Raw genomic sequence first — 17,517 nt, 5'->3', positions numbered from 1 at the left:
GAGAAATGAGTACATTTCATGGCCAGCCACCTCCTCCAGGATGTTGTCTGTGAAGGGTATAGGAAACAGGTCCTTGATGGTGACTGCATTAAGGCATCGAAAATCCACGCAGATGCGGATCTGGTTGGCCTCCTTCTTGAGTGAAATCACAATCGGCGAGACCCACTCACTTGTCTCCACCTGAAATATGATGCCGCCCTCCAGCATCCGTTCGATCTCTACGTTCACTTTCGCAGCATAGTTCTTATTCATTCGGTATGGCCTCTTCCGTACCGTTTGGGCTACCGGGACCAACGGTATCCGATGGATGCACATTTCTGGCGGGACCCCTTCATATCCTTATAGTACCACGCGAATACGTCCTTGTATTCCAGGAAGATTTTGAATGTTGCAGCCTTCAACACCGAGCTCCAATCGTCGCCTACCTGATATTTTGAGGGTTGGCAGTGTCTCCTAAGTTTGTCTCTTTCGTGGTTGGGTCTTCGTACCGCATTGGTCTATCCTTTGAAAATTTGTATGCCGAAACATCATTTACTTTGGCGTCTCCCTCCTTGTACTCCGTGTATTCTGGCGGAAACTCCTCCTCCTCGCTTGGCTCGTCCTCAATTTGCAACATGTGACAAGCAGGCTAAAACATTTCATAATCTTCCATTTGGCAGTGGAAGAGTTCATTCAATGAGGAAGTGTCATCTTCTGAACATCCACCGAGTTCAAGCACTCCTTCCTCGTTTGGTTCCCTCTCGTCTTTACCTTCATAGGAGTCCCACTCCCATTTGTTTGAATCCTCCGAATCCGAGTCAGATAATGCAAGTTCCTTGCCGACAACCTGGGTCCTCAAATCAATGGTGTACTTCCGCCCCCCTTTCTGCATGGAAAGGGTGTTCTTCTTCCAGTCGTGGTTCTCCTTTGTTGTAACCAGCCACCCTCTCCCTAAGATGGCATCATACCCCTTCTTCTTGAGTGGGATTACCACAAAATCTAGTAGGAAGTGTTGTGTGCCGATGGTCACTGGTTGGGCCATCAGGGTGCCGAGTGGCTTGATGTCGTGCTGGTCTGCACCTACCAAGTTGAATGTGGGTGGCCATAGTGTTGGCTTCCTGAGCTTCTTCCACGTATCCTTCGGCAGCACATTCACCCCCAAACCTCCGTCCACGATGGTGTCTTTGAGGATAACCCCGAGAATTCCCATCTCTACTACCACATGATGTCGACCACTATTTAAGCCCAACAACATTGGGTCAGCCGAGGGGCTGACTGGAACTTCCGGTCGTGTCGCACCCGAAGGTGCTTGCGCAGTGGTTTGTATGGAACTAAAAATGGCGGTTCTCAGTTGTGGCATTGTGTCTAGAAAGTCCTTCACCCTTATCGGCACCTCCATCTGCAGTACTTGCCCAATTATGTTATTTTCGGCTTCAGTACGGGATGATGTACTCACCACCTCTTTGTTCCGTCGTTCGGCCGTCATCTCACGCTCGATATTGGCTTTTGCCTCCCGTAATCTCTCCTCCATACAGGGGTCAGGATAAGTGGCCTTTTTGGTCAGAGCGTGGGTGATTGCTAGTACTTCTTTCTCACCAGTCTTCTCAATGTTGAGGAGGTTAACCCTTGGCTTGGGGCAATTTGTTTCATCATGGTCTCCAGGACCACACCATCTGCACAAGTGCTGGGGTGCCTCCTCTTTCTGGCAATCCCATGCAAAGTGTCCCCACTGGTTGCATGCCCGACACTGAATCATCGGTCGTCCTTTGGCATCATACTGCATTCGACTCTGATTATTGCTATTATTATTGTTGCCTCTTCCTCCCCTTCGGTTACCTCTGTAACCGCTAGATGATGTCGTGGTGTTGGCTTGAGGCTGCGATGTGCTTGCTATCGCTGACGGCTGCTCTTGGGTGAAGAGCACTTGGTTCCCGCGTGTATTCATGTTGTAGGGACATTCTTTGCTAGAGTGTCCCAACACTTGGCAAATATCGCAAAAGGCCTTTTTTGGACAAGAGCCTTTTGTGTGACCTTCCTCCTTACATTCTGCGCACCATACTTCCTTATTTTTGCTGGTACTTCCCTTCATGCTCTTGAATTCCTTCATCATGCGGTGCATATCCTTTTGAAGGGCTTGCACCTTTTTACTCAACCCCTTGTCGCTGCTACTTCCGTCGGAGGAGTCCTCCTCTTCAGAGGATTTGTCTTTCTTTTTCCTAGATGTCTTCCCTTCACTCTCTTGGTCCATTGCCCGGTTATAAGCATTGTCGTAGGATGTGGGGGGTACAATTTTCATTTTTCTTCTGAATGATGATTTTAGGCCCTCCACAAACCACCTTTTCTTTAACCCATCGTTGGGCTGGTTATCCATTCTTCCCAACAATTCCTTGAGGCATCGGCTATATGCTCGATTGGTCTCATTTTTCCCTTGCTTGGTGCTCAGGACTTCTGCTACAATTTCATTATCGTCTTTGAGGAGTCGAAACTCCTTTTCGAAGGCTTTGTGCAATTCATCCCAAGTTGTCAGTTTGGTTTTATCAGCATCCAAGTACTAATTTATGGCTACTCCTCGTAGGGTGGTGGGGAATTGCACCATCCATTCCGCCCTGTCGGTCACGCCATTGGCCGACCAGATTGTCTCACATGTACGGCAATGTCGTACGGGGTCTTCTTTCCCATCTCTGGTGAACTTCGGCAATTTTTGCCGATTCACCATTACGTTTGTTGGCGGCCGCCCGGTCTGCCCTCCGGAACTTGAATTTAACCCTCCAGGAACTCCTCCAGACACTGGTCCTCTTGAAGGTACTCTGCCGAGATTCGGTCCCTTGGGTCCCACCAAATTGCTCTGACTACCACGGTGTGATGAGCCTGCCCCAAACAGATTGCTTCTACTACCGTGACCTTATGTCCTCCCGACACCTTCGGTCGCACCAATATCCTCGGCCTTTCTGTCCTCGGTCTCTGTCTCGTCTTCCCTCCTGGTCTCGGCACCTTTAATTTCCAGCCTTCGTCCTGCTGAGTTTCGAATTTGAATTTTTATCCACCATTTTTGGGATCCAACAAGTGGCAGTGGAGCAATGAGCTCTGTCACCAATAAGAAAGATGAAGCAAAGGGTGAAAACTTGAGACTTTTCAAAACCTCTTTTCAGCCCAAAAATCGCTAAGGCCCAATGGCGAAGTTTGCAAAAGAGGGTTTCAGCCCGAAAATGGGCAAAACAAGTAAATTGCAAACAATGTGGAAAAGGCGTTTTTTAAAAGTTGGCAAAAATGACTATTAGGCCAAAAATAGCCTAAACAAGGGGAAACATCAAAATGGTAAAACTTTTCAAAGGGGCCTTATGGGCCGAAAAGGCGAAATAGAGTATAAGTGAAAACTTTTCAAAAAGGCCTTATGGGCCGAATTTCGCGCAATGGTGATAAGGCGTCATAAACTTAAAAGCTTGCAAAAGGACATTGTGGCCCAAAATTGGGCAAGTCGCCAGAGAGTTAAATAGAAGAAACTTTTCAAACCATCCTTTTTGCCCGATTTTTGGAAAGCAAGTGAAATCGCAAAACTTAAAACCTTTTCAAAATTACCTCCTAACCCGAAAAATCGCGAGTTAAGTAAAATCGGGTAACTTAGGCATTTTGCCAAAATGCCACCCCTACCAAAATAAAGCAAGGCGCAAAGTTTGCAAAGGGGGTTTTTACCCCGAAAAAAGGTAAGGCAAACTTTAAAGCTTGCAAAAAGACATTTTGGCCCGAAATTGGGCAAACACTAGAAATCGCGAAACTTTAATTTGCAAAAAGCTTTCTTTAGGCCGAAAAGACGGAATACAAGTTAAAAGCGTTAAACATTAAAAGGCTTGCAAAAAGCCCCTCCTAACCCGAAAATCGCGAGTTAAGCAAAAATCGCAAGACGTTAAATAGACATAAACTTTAAAATGTTTGCATCTTCTGCTTCTAACCCGAAAATCGCCACAAGGAGTTAAATCGCAAGAAATCAAACACTTCTCAAAAGGTTACTTTAGCCCGAAAAGGGGGGCTAAGAGAGAATTGCGTCAAAGTTTGCACTCTCGCAAAATCTTTGAAGGCGCCGAAAATGGAGTCAAGGATCAAGGTCGCGCAGAAGGGTTTCTTCAGCTGAAAGTGACCAATTACTCGAAGTCGCGAAAAGGTAAGTAGGGAGTTTTTCATAATTTGAAGTTCACAAAAACCCTCCCCATGCCGAGAACACGAAATTGCGTGAAGAGGTATTAGACCCGCGCAATTTACAAAACCCCTCCGCAGTCAAAAATCGCAAGGAAGGCGTTTTCAAAGTTTACAAAAGGGCCTTACAGGCCGAACTTGCACAAAGCCTTTTCTAACCCGAAGTTTGGAGAAAATCGCGGGATAAACACCTTGTTCGCTAGGTAAGTTCATTTTGTCTCCTTTAAAGTCATTAGATAAATGCAAAAGTGGTCACTATGCTTAAACGGTTAATGGAGAATTAATCAGATGAAATTTTGTAGATCACAATTTTCTTCTTGAAAGGTATCAAGCAAAGCATTAAAACATAGCGTAGAGGCGAACCTGCCAGAAAAATTAACCTTGAAATGTAAAATTCAGACTTGGAGAAATTTTGAACATTTTAAAACTGAACTTGAGACTTCGAGTGCAAAAATTGGCAATCATTAAACACCCGAGCCCTGAACCGCAGCCAAGTAGCGAATTTCACTTCAAATTAATCAAGCTCTTTTATTAGAGCGTCATGCTTTTTTCTGAATCCGATGTTCCTATTGGTCTTTGGTTTTGTGAGCTAACTTCATCCTCTATTTTGACTAACCTGTTTGTTTCCTTCATCTCGTGTCGTAATCCGCATCCGATTGTGCAAGATAAATGCCTAAATCGGCGGTAGAATCCTCAAAAACACCTGGTGCAACTGGAACATCTCGGGTCTCTAAATCTGACATTCCCCGCAGAGGCGAGAAGATGAAGTACCAGTACCAAAGAGGAGTGGGGGAGTCAAAAGTCCAGAGCATATGGGAGAACATAGGTGATACTGATTTGGGCCACATAGACATTCAGGATTTCAGAAACAGGGTATATTCTCCTAACGCCTATGGCAAGCCTAGGCGGATGATGGAAAGTGGTATCGCTCAGGCAGCAGGTTTCCCTCCATCCGTGCAAAAATATGAGCTAGTAGTTGAGGCTGCTCGACATTATCAGCCAAAGACCAGATTAGTGGTTCTAGAAAATATGTTGCTAGCTGACTTCACACCTAAGGCCATTGGGGAAGCATTTGACATCCCATTTCCCGATAACCCCATTGCTACAACTATAGATGAGGCACAAGTTGCTTACGACATGAACCTTGCTAAATGCAGGACATTGATAAACGAAGAATGGTATAAGGAGAGAAGGCCTCCGAGTATTAGGATCAATAAAAAGACCCCCAAAAGTGACTTTCATAACGAGCTTGGTGATATGGTCACCTTACTTAGTCGAGTTATGGGACTCCCTCAATCTAACTTTTTTGAAGAGTGGATGTTCTACTTTACGAAGCAGGTCTTTGTTGAGAAATCCAAGTTCGACTGGGCTTAGATCATCAGTGATAATATCCATACACAGCTGGTCGAACTTGAGGAAAAGAAGTACTTCACCATGACCTCCTACCTGATTTACATGTTTGCCCGACACCAGCCACTGACAGGATTAATCAAGAAGGGTGAAATCGGGAACGGCCCAAATCAGGTCAAGGTATATGAATGCTACCCTCAATTACACTACTATGACATAGCTCAAAGAGAAAAGAACAACGCTGCTTATGCAATTGGTCAATATGAGCGTGTCAATGACGCCTTTACAATGCGCCTAGTCAGGTTGATGCAGGGGGGATTGCACATAAGGCTCTCAGAGTAGGCTACCATTTTGGTATAAAAGTATGACGCATGGTTCATTCAATTCCCTAGGTTCACCTATATCAGGATAGCAGGTTTTGAGGGAGCTCCATTCCGACTTCGACGCTATCCGACAGACAAAATAGTCCTTATGGAAGTCGCAAGGTAGGCACATCCAGCAGGCAGCTTACTCAAAGATAAGAAACAGTCTGGATTCACCTTCCCCATGATTTTGGGTGCCCTCGATGTGCATTTCAAGAATTCAGTACAAGCTGATGAGTCACTTGCTGAATTAGCATCTTATGGCCTACAGGAACATTTCCCAAGGAAGTGTTTCGATCATGACAATTTGGCAAAAAGAGCCTATGGTAGGCGCTACAGAGCAAAGGCATCAATTGAGGACTATTGGAGCAATTGTTTCGATGACTATGAGGTCCGACGGCGTGAGTATTCGAGGTTAAGTGTGCAGCAAATGCGGCTTTATGAGTACCGTCGAGTCCTAGACCAGGTGACAGATTCTGGCAATTGCTTACAGCTCCAAGAGTTTGGGGCAGTAAAGTACCTCGTGTCGGGCATTGATTGGTCTCAAGATCCGATTACTGATTTTGAGGCAGATATGGCAGCTCCAGGAAGGTATATCAATCACTGGTTATCCCAACAGATTGAGAGACTAACCCATGAAGGACTTCAATTTACTTACCATATGATGGGTAGTCTTGATTCCCAATCTTCGGAAGACGAGGGAACCTCAAGTGCACCAAAAGGAGACATTGAGAAACCCGGAAAGAAGAGGAAAGAAAGCCAGAGCTAATAGGACTCAGGCATCAAAAAGAACTAGAAGGGAAAAGATCCCTATTAGAAGGCCAAAAGTCAGTTCGTCATCCAAAGACCCCAATTCGGAGGATAATGTAGTTGAACTTGACTATATACCTGCTCCGCCTTCCCAGAGTGATGTAGATGCATTCAAGGCTAATAATCCTCCAGCACAAGGTGAGCCAGATGCAGAGGTCAGGATCATTGGTTCTAATAAACCTGGAAATCAAGTTGAGGAAGGAGAAACTCCGCCTAATCAAGAGGCTGGTAAGCATGAGCTCACCCAAGGGAGTCGGCATGAATTACAATTGAATAGCACCGACAAAGATGACACCACCATCGAAGGAGAACGAAAAGGGGATGAGACCCACGAGCCCGATAGAACTGAAGAGCAACCATCACAAGGGGATACCCGACAATTGTTCAGTGAGGTAGGGGAAAACTCAGCTATGAGTAAAGGACTGGATACTGCATTTGTTCCTTCTATGACAGATCAATTGCAGATAGGCAATGAGTCAGCTGAAACCTCTAAGGAGCAAAGTGGGAATTTAGCCATAGCATCTGGGCAAACCATCCCTCAAGATTGGCTAATTGCTCGTGCACAGCAGAAAGCAGCCGTCAAGCCACCTATCAACTTGGAGGATATCTTCTCTCGCATAGGGGAAACAAAGTCCAAAGGAAAGAAAAAGCCCAAGACCTACTCCCGGATCACCAAGGATGAGCAGAGGAACCGCACCATCCATATCACTACCCCACCTGTCGATAAGCCAATAAATCAAATTGCATTGGCCGATTATAGCATTGCAACCATCCCAATAGGGCGAGCCACCAAAGAGCAAGAAAGGGAAGAGTTCAAGGATTCTATGTAGAATATGCTCAGGCAACTCGATGAAATGACTGCTGAGAGAGACATTTACCAAGTTCGTGTTGAGTAGGCTGAGGGATATACTGATCACTTGCTAAAACCATTGCAACATGCCCCTGAATCCCATGTTCCCCCGTTGGCATTAGCACAAAGGACTACAACAGAGTTTCAAGGAGTACGTGATACCGCCAAAGCTATCAAGGAATGGATTCGAGACACTAAGGAAAAGGGAGAGCATATCATTGAAGATGTAAAGGAAATGGCCCACCACCGAGAGACCATTCTGGTCAAATTATTCGAGGTAAAAAAGGAATGTTTCAGGGTTCATGAGGTGGTTGGTACAATTCTTCCCCTCATGAGGGCTCTCTTCTGGACCCACACGCAGATTCTCACATTGTCCACTATCCTGGATCCTTCTGACATCAGCGTTTTTAAGGAATGGTACTGGATTGCCAACATGAAGAATGAAACAAAAGATACCATTAATAAACCGTAGGAGGAATGCGAGGAAATCTTGAAAAACATGAGGGATCTTGGTGGAAAGATCCTCCGATCAATGGTTCTGGGCTGGAAAAATAGTCCATCCGATGAAAAGGTACAACCCGACTGGGAGGATAGATTGAGAATTGATAAGGTCGCATACTCCATGGAGGACCTAGAGTTTGCCAGTGGGTTGCATTCGGACATCCTAAGTTTTGAGGTTCATCGGTCCGACTGGAAGGATGGGTTAAAACACGTAGATCGCCGCTTGGAGGGTATGCAATATAAGATACGCCATCCTCCCATGCCCCAAAGCATGGTGATGTTCCAACTATGCATCAAATTTCAAGAATATGTTCGGGCAGAGCGTACAGAAGGTCGGGACATCCGGAAGAAGTATTTGCACAGCTAGGATGAATTTTTGGAAAAAGGGTCTACAGCAGAAAAGGAGAAAGTGCTTTCATAAAGTGCAAGTTTCTTTTAAAAATCTTAAAAAGCACTTTCTGGCATAAAGTTCATTTCTAACTGCCAAAACAGTTGTAAATCTTGAGCTCCGTGCATGTGCATTTTTTGGAGCAGCTTTTTGGGTAGTTATTAATTATCTTTTTGGTAGTTATTGCTTCTCCTTTTGTTGTTGCTGATATTTTGCCTCCCAGTTATGGGTATGGGCAGTTTTGATATAGGATGAATCTGGCCCACTTGTTTAAGTTTAAATATTGGCCATTCATCCGTTTTTTGAATTCTATATAAAGGAATTAGTTCCTCTTTGTAAAGGGAGAAAAAACAAAGATTGTTGCAGAAACTCTGGCGAAATATATAAAGGATTTAATGGATATTAAAGCTGTGTTAGTTCTACTGTGAGTGCATGGTCCTCTTATCCATTTATTTCATATTTCTGCAACTATATTTAATTTCAGACAGTTATTTATGCATTTATTTGATGGAAAATCTTGGTTCATACCATTAGGAAATAGTTGATTATTGTTTCCTCTGCATGGTTAGTCTGAACCCCTTTAGTGCTAAGTTCGGTTATTAGATTTGGATAAATAGGTGTATGAATCTATCGTTCATATCTAATAAACTTGAAATTCGAAATCCTTAAATGATTGCACTCGTTTTTACCTAGTTGTGCTAATTAGCTGGCAAAGTAATTTCTAGTTATTTTGAGATTTCTGTCTCTGTGTTGATATATGCTGTCTTAGTTAGAATTAGTTAGCTGTTCTTTTTCACTCTTTATCTCTCTCTTTTTTTTTCCTTTTTCATTAAAGAAACACTCCAGTCAAGCTGAAATAGCATCAATCAGAGGCAAAATCAGATGATATAGGACTATAAATTTTAGGGAGCCTGTACGAAACCAATTCCCTCTAACCGTAAGTCCCCTTTGTGTTTCCAGCAAAACACATCAACCACTAAAGCTATCCTGCAGTCAAGACCTGACAACCAAAACTTCAAGGTCATCCCCATTGATCAAATTCACACAGCATTAGGGATTTCCTTATCTCAAGAGAGGATAGGATTCTTAGTATTTCTATTCTGCATTGGCCGGATGAAGTCATAGTTCCGCGACTTTAGACACGTCAACAAGTCCTAGATGAGTTTGAGCATCAAGTCCAAATCTAAGTAAAAAATCAGCTTGCCTGGTTTGAGTTGAGTTTGTGTCTTGTAACATTGATTCAAACCCCCATCCCCTCCCTGCCTCGTGAACATTCTATAGCTATTGTCACAAGGTTTGAGTTTATGTTCATGTTTAAAAATAATAAAATTTGGATGAAGTTTGGCAAGGAGAAAAAATTAGGAAAAAATTCGTAACTTAATTCACCTTACAAAATTTTATTTAAAAAAAAAAATAAATGATATATCCAAAAAATTATCAAAATAGTTTTACATTGCTAAATAGATTTGTAAACAATTATATTCTAAAATAAAATAGATTTGAAATAAAACAATCAAGAATATTTTAATTTATTAAATTAAAGTTATTATGTTTTATTTGAATACATTATAATAAAATTTTGAACATTTTCATAAATTTTAAAACATTATAATATGAAAATGTTCAAAATTTTATTTTAAATCTATTAATATATAAATAATATGTTCAATTATATATATTAAACAATAGAATTTAAAATCTAGTCTGAATATTTTAAAATATTAAATTTTAATATATTGAATGAAAAAACTAATGGACATGGTTGAAAAATAATTGGATGCTTTATTCACTTATATACAACGTAAATAAAGGGAATTACAAGACAATGTTCTAAAAAGAACAAGTTGTTCAACTGAAGCTAAAAAGCTAAATACGCTTAAAAAAACTAAAAAGCTAACTACGCCTTCTAATAAAATAAGCAATAGTTACACTAAATGGACTAAAAAAGACAACTAAGATGACCATTATAGAATAAATATAATATTATTTTAATACCCTCCCTAAGGCTCATCGTACTCAATACTCTACAGAAGACACTGCAGGTCTTTTGATCACAAATGCAAAGAAGGTTGCCCCTTCTCTTCAGTACATTCTGCGGTTGCGGAGACACTCCCAAGATTTGCAGAATGTTAATGACCAAGAGTAACAAAAGCCATCCAGCCTGATGTAACCCTCACACAGGAATTACAACACGCGAATTACTAAGCCTAAAACCACGATTTTGAGGAAAACTCAGCTAACCCTCCAAAGAGCAACAAACACGATTTTGTCAAAAACCACAAAAAATTTTGCAGATGAGCACTGAGCATTGTTTGCTCCAGCAACTCCAAAACAGACTGCAAGATACCATGTTTGCAAATGTTCACCATAGCAACTCGAGCTGCGACCCAAAATAGATTGCAACAAAGCACGATTTTTGAGGAAAAAACCGCCAAATCCTAAAACAAGCCCTCCAAAAGAGAATTCACGATTTTTTAGGAGAAAAATCGAAAAACCCAAATATCTAATATCCCACGCGAACTTCGTGAATTACAGACGATTTTTGAGGACAAAATCGAAAAAACCAAACAAACAATTTTTTAAGGAAAAAATTGTGAAAACTAGAATAATTTTTAAAGGGGAAAAAACCCCACAATATTTTTGCGGAAAAAATCGTGAAAACCCATAAACAATTTTTGAGGAAAAAATTGTGAAAACCTAGAAATGATTTTTATGTGGAAAAAAAAACATAAAAACCTAGAACCAACAAGTCTTAAAGACCATGATCCTCAATGCCAACAACAACTATAGTGTGAATCTCCCTGTCAAAAATGTTGCACTTGTGCAAATCGAAGACGACATCCAGTTGTGAAGAATGATGCATAATTTGACTAACAGACAACAAATTGAGCTCCATACCAGGTACAAAGTGTCACATCCATCTCCAACGACCTTCAAGTTGGATCGTGTGGATGTAGAAAAATAATTAAAAATAAAATAATGAAAATAAATGTTGGCGGGAGACTACACGATTAATGAGGAATGGTGCTCTTGTCACTTTCTTGATCATTCACGTGAACAGGTAAACTGAAATAAGGCGTGCAAAAGAAGAAAGTATGGCCATCCATTAAGGCATTCAATCACAATATGGTGTACGAGATGGGAAAGAGGACGTCGTTCCATAAAGTGGGCATGGCGACCTTGTCTTAAGAAGAGATTTACAAGCTAAGGGTCAACTTGGCACGTAGATCTTTATCTTTCAACCCAACCTCATTAAGAGGCATTCATAGTGCAAAAGGAAAAAAAGGCAATGATGGTGAATAATTTAGATTTATGCTTACCATTTGCATTAGCTTGAAAGTTTCAAAAGCCTTTACAACCAATCCATTATGTGTATATCTTGCAATACGCAATCATTGCAGTAAACAAAAAAATAGAACCCATCATAGAGAGTAAAGGATTCAAGAAATATTGTGGCATGTTGAGATGGAATGAAAGGAAAAAGGGCATTTCCAAGCAAAAGAATATTTATAGCTGAGGTAGAAGCAAACAAGAGTGACTAATTCCCTCAAGAAACATGGTCTCATGGAATGTAGTAGTAGAATATGCACATTTTCACATCATTTCATAGAGGAAAATGCATAGAAAGGTGGGTGGTTGGACAACATTGGGAGAACATTAACAAAATTATTACCTAGCTATTATTGTTAATTATTTTTGTTAACTATTATTGTCTCTCAAGGACTTAGAGGTTGGGTTGATCTCCCAATTCTCTTTGTTCCCATATACTATTCCTATTCCTATTCCTAGACCAAGACACCATTCCATAACGGGGAAATAAATGAGAAAGTACATTATGGTAGTCAAAATTACCATATCCAAGAAGCCATATCCTAATGCAAGCCTGTTGAGGTTGACCTTGTCCTTTCTTCTACAAGGGCTGAACTATAACCTTGTTCTTATCCAAGGCTTGGATTGTGAAGGACTGTTCACTGGAGGACAAACTAGTGCTGCTACCAAACTTTTGCTTCCATCTATCTGCTGCAGAAGCTTGTTGTAGAGATCAGGAAACATCAGATCAACACTAGTAGAAGAGATATTGAACATGTCAATGAAATGCTCGTATGATTTGGGCAGGCTCTTCGGCATGATCACTACCATATCTTCTTCCTCCATGATTAGGCCAATAGCCTCCAACTAGTCACAAATGTCCTTGATCTTCATAAGATGTGCCTGGATAGATATCTTTTTATCCATCATGATAGAAAATAGTATATTCTTCAAAAAGAAAGCTCGACTCGTGTTGGATGTTTCATGAAGACCCTTCAAGAGATCCCAGATCTCTTAAGCTGTTTTCTCAGACGACACCTAAGGGAGTTGATCATTTGTGACGAACAACTTGATGAGCATGACAACCTCCTGATTTTGCTCATCATGTTTGTCCTACTTTGTGCTTATTGCTACAGGACAAGAAGTCGTGCCCAGAACAATTTGATGAAGGCAACAATACTCAAAAATAGTCAGCATGCACTGTTTTCAAGTGTTGTAGTTGCGGTCATTGAACTTTTGACTATGCTCCAATATGATGTTGGTCAAAGATGCCATCAGGGAAATCGAGGTTGAACAAATCAACTTGGTGAAGGCACAAAAAACGAGACAAAAGAATCTGATGAAGAATCAAAACAGAAACACCCAACACAAATTTGGGTACGGAAGCCAAGGCACAAAATTCTAGAAAACCCAAAAATTAAATTTCTTGCAAATCTGAAACTTTTAAATTTTTTGAAAAAATTTGAAAAAAATAATTTGTAGAAAATAATGTTGATTTTTCTTTAAAAAAAACTAGACAAAAAATAGATGTTTATTTTTTCAAAAAACGTAAGAAAAAAAGGGCAAAACCTTAGTTGCGACTTCTACAACCACGATTTCCGCGAAATAGGAGCCGAACACAAAAAACGCGATTGAAAAAACTGTCACCACCACGAGAAGGGAATCCACAGAAAAACACAGCCAAAAAAACTGGCGCTGCCGAAAAAGGCACCGAAAATCACGAAAAAACACAAAGAATCTTGATGCAAAAAAAGAGTTGTTGTCGACGCGTCGAAAAACTCAAGACGCCCAACAAAAATCACGCAGGATATAGCACGAAACACAAGAAAAAATTGCGCCCCAAAAAAACTCCCCCAGTTGCCAAAATTCCACGATACTTAAAAACCCTCCTTCAAAAAAGTCCACCCAAAAATTCCCAAAAAAAAATTCTTGGAAAAAAAAAATTCGCCTAGAAAAAAGTTTTGAATAATTTCACAAAAAAACTTCTACAAGAAAATTTTTAGAAGTATAAACTTTTCAAAAAAATTATCCACGCTTTGATACCATGAAAAATAATTGGATGCTTTATTCACGAATATACAACATATATAAAGGGAATTACAAGACGGTATTCTAAAAAGAACAAACAGTTCAACTGAAGCTAAAAAGCTATATACGCTTATAAAACTAAAAAGCTAACTACACCTAATTATAAGGAGCATTGGTTACACTAAACAAACTAAAAAAGGCAACTCAGATGACAACTAAGATGACCATTATAGAATAAATATAATATTATTTAAATAATGGTTTAAAAAAGAATAAAAATATATTAAATTTTGTTTAGAAATGGAACAAAATGTTAAAATAAAAGAAAAACCTAAAAGTTAAATGTGAAGATAGAAGAGCCCTTAGCTACAAGATCCACACTAACAAAGCAAACAAAAGTAGTAAGCAAGATCATACAAGCTCAATAATCAACATTAAGTAGGTAAATCATGTAAATAGCATCAAGCAATTGTAGTTCAAGAATGAGTGGCTTTCACTGTGGTGAGGGTTTAAGGTTAAGGTCCCATGGAATGGGCTTCCTAAAAAATTTCCAATGGGTGCTTCTCAGATTTTTTTGGAATATTTTTAAGCTGGTGATCCATTGAATTTAGTAGTGCAGTTCAGCTTAAAAGTTAAAGATCCAAAATTTAGGAGAGTTAGTGATCTCATGAAAAAAGCTGTGAACAAAAAATTAATAAATAAACATCATTTTCCTTTATTTCTTTTTTGGCAGGAATCTAAAATATTAGCTAATTGACAAGAGGCAGACAAAATTCTTTGGTGGAGTAATTTCTAGCCCCACCCCGATTTCACTTGCTTAAATATGCAGTCTTAAAAAGTAGAGGCTACTATTTTTCAAGAAAAGATTCCAAATAATCTTGTAGCATAATTTTTTTTGTTACATGGGACCTCTTGCTCCATGGAATTAAATCCTAAAGCCCCACCATGGGGCCTTACCCTAAGTCCTAGTTCGGTTAGTTTCAACATCCGATTAGAGATGAGGAGGCACGGAAGGAGGATTTGGGATGTATTATTAAAACACTATAAAAATGGAGGGCAAATAATTTTAGCATGTGAAAAAGAATAAGTACAAAACATAAGCCTTATCTGAATTAATATTAGGGTGAACATGAACGAATTCTTAAGATTTTTTAACATTTTCTATTTTTTAAATTCAAAGATGAAACTCAATGAACACTGTGACTTAGTTGTATAGTATTTATAATCATATATTTTGTTTATAGTTAAGTGCCTATGATAGCTTAGACCTTAGAGAGTTTATCCTTATAATTTGAAGAGAGGTTTTACTTCACATATTGTTTTTGTTTGAGTTGTTTTGAAAGAGACAAATTAAAATGATAACAAAACAGTGTAAATATGCTTGGAACTGAACAACAAAGATTGTGCTCTGGGCAAAAAAATAGATGCTTAAATTTTATTTTTGAAATTCATGTCACTTTAATTTCCCAACTTGGTCATAGTCAACACCATCTGGCAGGTTGCATCTTGCCAACAATATTTTCCTGGTTCTTATTCTTGAAATTTTCAAATTGACAGATTCGACAATCAATCTTCTGAATTTTTATGTTTGCATGTGCAATTTTATATATGTTGTATCCCAATTGTACTAAGTATATGAGAATTTCTAGAAATTTGTTGTGCCAGTAAGGATACCTTACCGTATTTCTACTTGTATCCATAAACAAAAATTTCAAATAATACCTAGCATTGCCTGAATTTAACTAAAATAATGCATGACCTCTCCATAGACAAGATGGTGTCCAAGTAAGGCAATGGAGATACAAATGCAGTTTAAAAAATACACATATTGATTATAGGGTGAGAGTGAAAAACTATTAAGCATGAAGCCCTAATCATATATTGTACCATATACCCAAGGCAGATAAATAGGAGATAATTGATTATGTCCAGCTGTTAGGTATATTGTTTTCAATTAAAAGGAACTAAAAATGCAACGTTACTAACAAAACAATAAATCAAGGGCAAGATTTTAATGTAAGGGAAGAGCACCTCTCTTTTAAAAAATAGTTGTTGTAGATCCTGAGCTGCACCATTTTGTACCCCTGCAATTGATTCAATCTCTACATTCCTAGCTGAGGAATTCTCACACCGTGCAGCCCCCTAGTAACAAATATGCCATTGCAAATATACTAATTAAATATAACCCTAAGGGCCAGAATAATCTGTCTTTATAATCTCTTTTACTGGTTACTTTCAATTCATAGATCAAAGTCACTGCGTTTTCAAAGCTGGCAACAAAGAAGCATTTTTGCAAAACTTAGTTTACTACATCATAATTCAACAAGAAGAAATGTAACCATGTATATATTCCCCAAAAGAATTGCATTACAAACACTGGATGCTCCAAATATTTTGGTTTCAATAAAAAATAGGCAATGCCTGCATCTACATCCATGGCCATAATTCTTCCAAAAATAAAATTTGTACAATAATGACAAATTTATATTATATACTTTGAATAATCATCATTTAATGAAGAGAAATAAATACCACTGCTGAAGCTTCCAAACCAAGCTGTGCAATTTGAATTCCTAGTACTTGATCATTATCGGAGAGATGGGGAGGTAAACGATTTTCTGGTATCACAGCCTTCCATATAGATCTAATCATTGATGTCCCCTGCTTAGTTACCCTGTAGCCCTAAGGAAAATAAATTCCCAGAATCATTAAATGATAGATTGATATCACCAAAATCTTAATTTGTGCAAGAAAAAGAACAGTTCAAAATGCAAGCAATATTGAAATACACCCAACTGGATCTGCTAATACGGAGTTGCTCTCTTAAGTGCAAATACTCTATATAGAAGAGCCTGTTCAAGAACATGAATGATATTCTGAAGACTCAACAAGCGCATTCAATAAATAGACAACATTACCCTAATTTGAGCTATGATCTCCTTGATAAAAAGCAGTAAGACATCTTCTATACATCTAGCACTATCAAATAAAATTTGTTTGTCATGTACTTGTGACGTTTTCACGCATTGTCCCATTGCAAATTGGGGCCCCCACTTTTTGCTTCTTAGGTCAGTAGTTATGCTTTGTTTAGTTAGCTTGGCAATAATTTCAAAGTTTCTAGCCTTAGAGTGAGAGGGTTTTGTCTTGATAAGTCTAGGAGTGGTGTTAGAACATAATGTTATTAGGGATCACATCCTTATAATAATTATATATAATGTTCTAATATAAGGTTATAAAATCTTATATATAATATGTTTTATAAGCATATCCCATTTGAAATAATTATAATCTAATAACTATTAGATTATTAATTATTTATGAATGGGGGCTATTGAAAAGGTGTGACTGGTGAAGCCACCCTTCCTCCTATATTTAAGGAGGTTCTCTCTCATTTGGGAGTGGTGAGAATTTGGAGCTTTATGGTGAGTTGTATCACTATGCATATGAGGTATTATTGGCCATGTGGAAGTACTAGAGGAGTGTCCCCAGGTTCGAGTCTATTTTATGATAGACTATATTTGTAAGTGTTTTAATAAAATGATGCTTTATGGGGTTTTTTTCCCCATGTATATCTTGTGTAATGTGTACATTTATGCATGTATGATTCTCATTTCATTTATTTTATGATCTTGTTTATAATGATTAGTATCCTAACATCCTAATTTCTAACATGGTATCAGAGCAGGTTAGGCTAGTACTAATCATTTTTACAGGTTATACTAGAAGACATATAAAACTTGATGGAAAAATTA

At 39.2% G+C, this 17,517-nt stretch overlaps 1 protein-coding gene across 1 annotated transcript in view; it reads right to left on the bottom strand.

The window, feature by feature from the left end:
* LOC131036101 (uncharacterized) overlaps nucleotides 1-17,517 on the bottom strand; it is a 289,939-nt gene that overhangs the window by 70,262 nt on the left and 202,160 nt on the right. Inside the window, exons 7-8 of the mRNA XM_057967915.1 lie at nucleotides 16,298-16,447; nucleotides 15,797-15,907 (exon numbers count right to left, since the gene is read on the bottom strand). Of these exons, the coding sequence (XP_057823898.1) occupies nucleotides 15,797-15,907; nucleotides 16,298-16,447 (261 nt within the window). The remainder of the gene's footprint in view (nucleotides 1-15,796; nucleotides 15,908-16,297; nucleotides 16,448-17,517) is intronic.

Source organism: Cryptomeria japonica, chromosome 4 (genome assembly GCF_030272615.1).
Source record: "Cryptomeria japonica chromosome 4, Sugi_1.0, whole genome shotgun sequence".
NCBI classification, from domain to species: Eukaryota; Viridiplantae; Streptophyta; class Pinopsida; order Cupressales; family Cupressaceae; genus Cryptomeria; species Cryptomeria japonica.
Note: the sequence above shows the minus strand (reverse complement) of the source record. Positions and strands in the feature narration are given on the sequence as shown.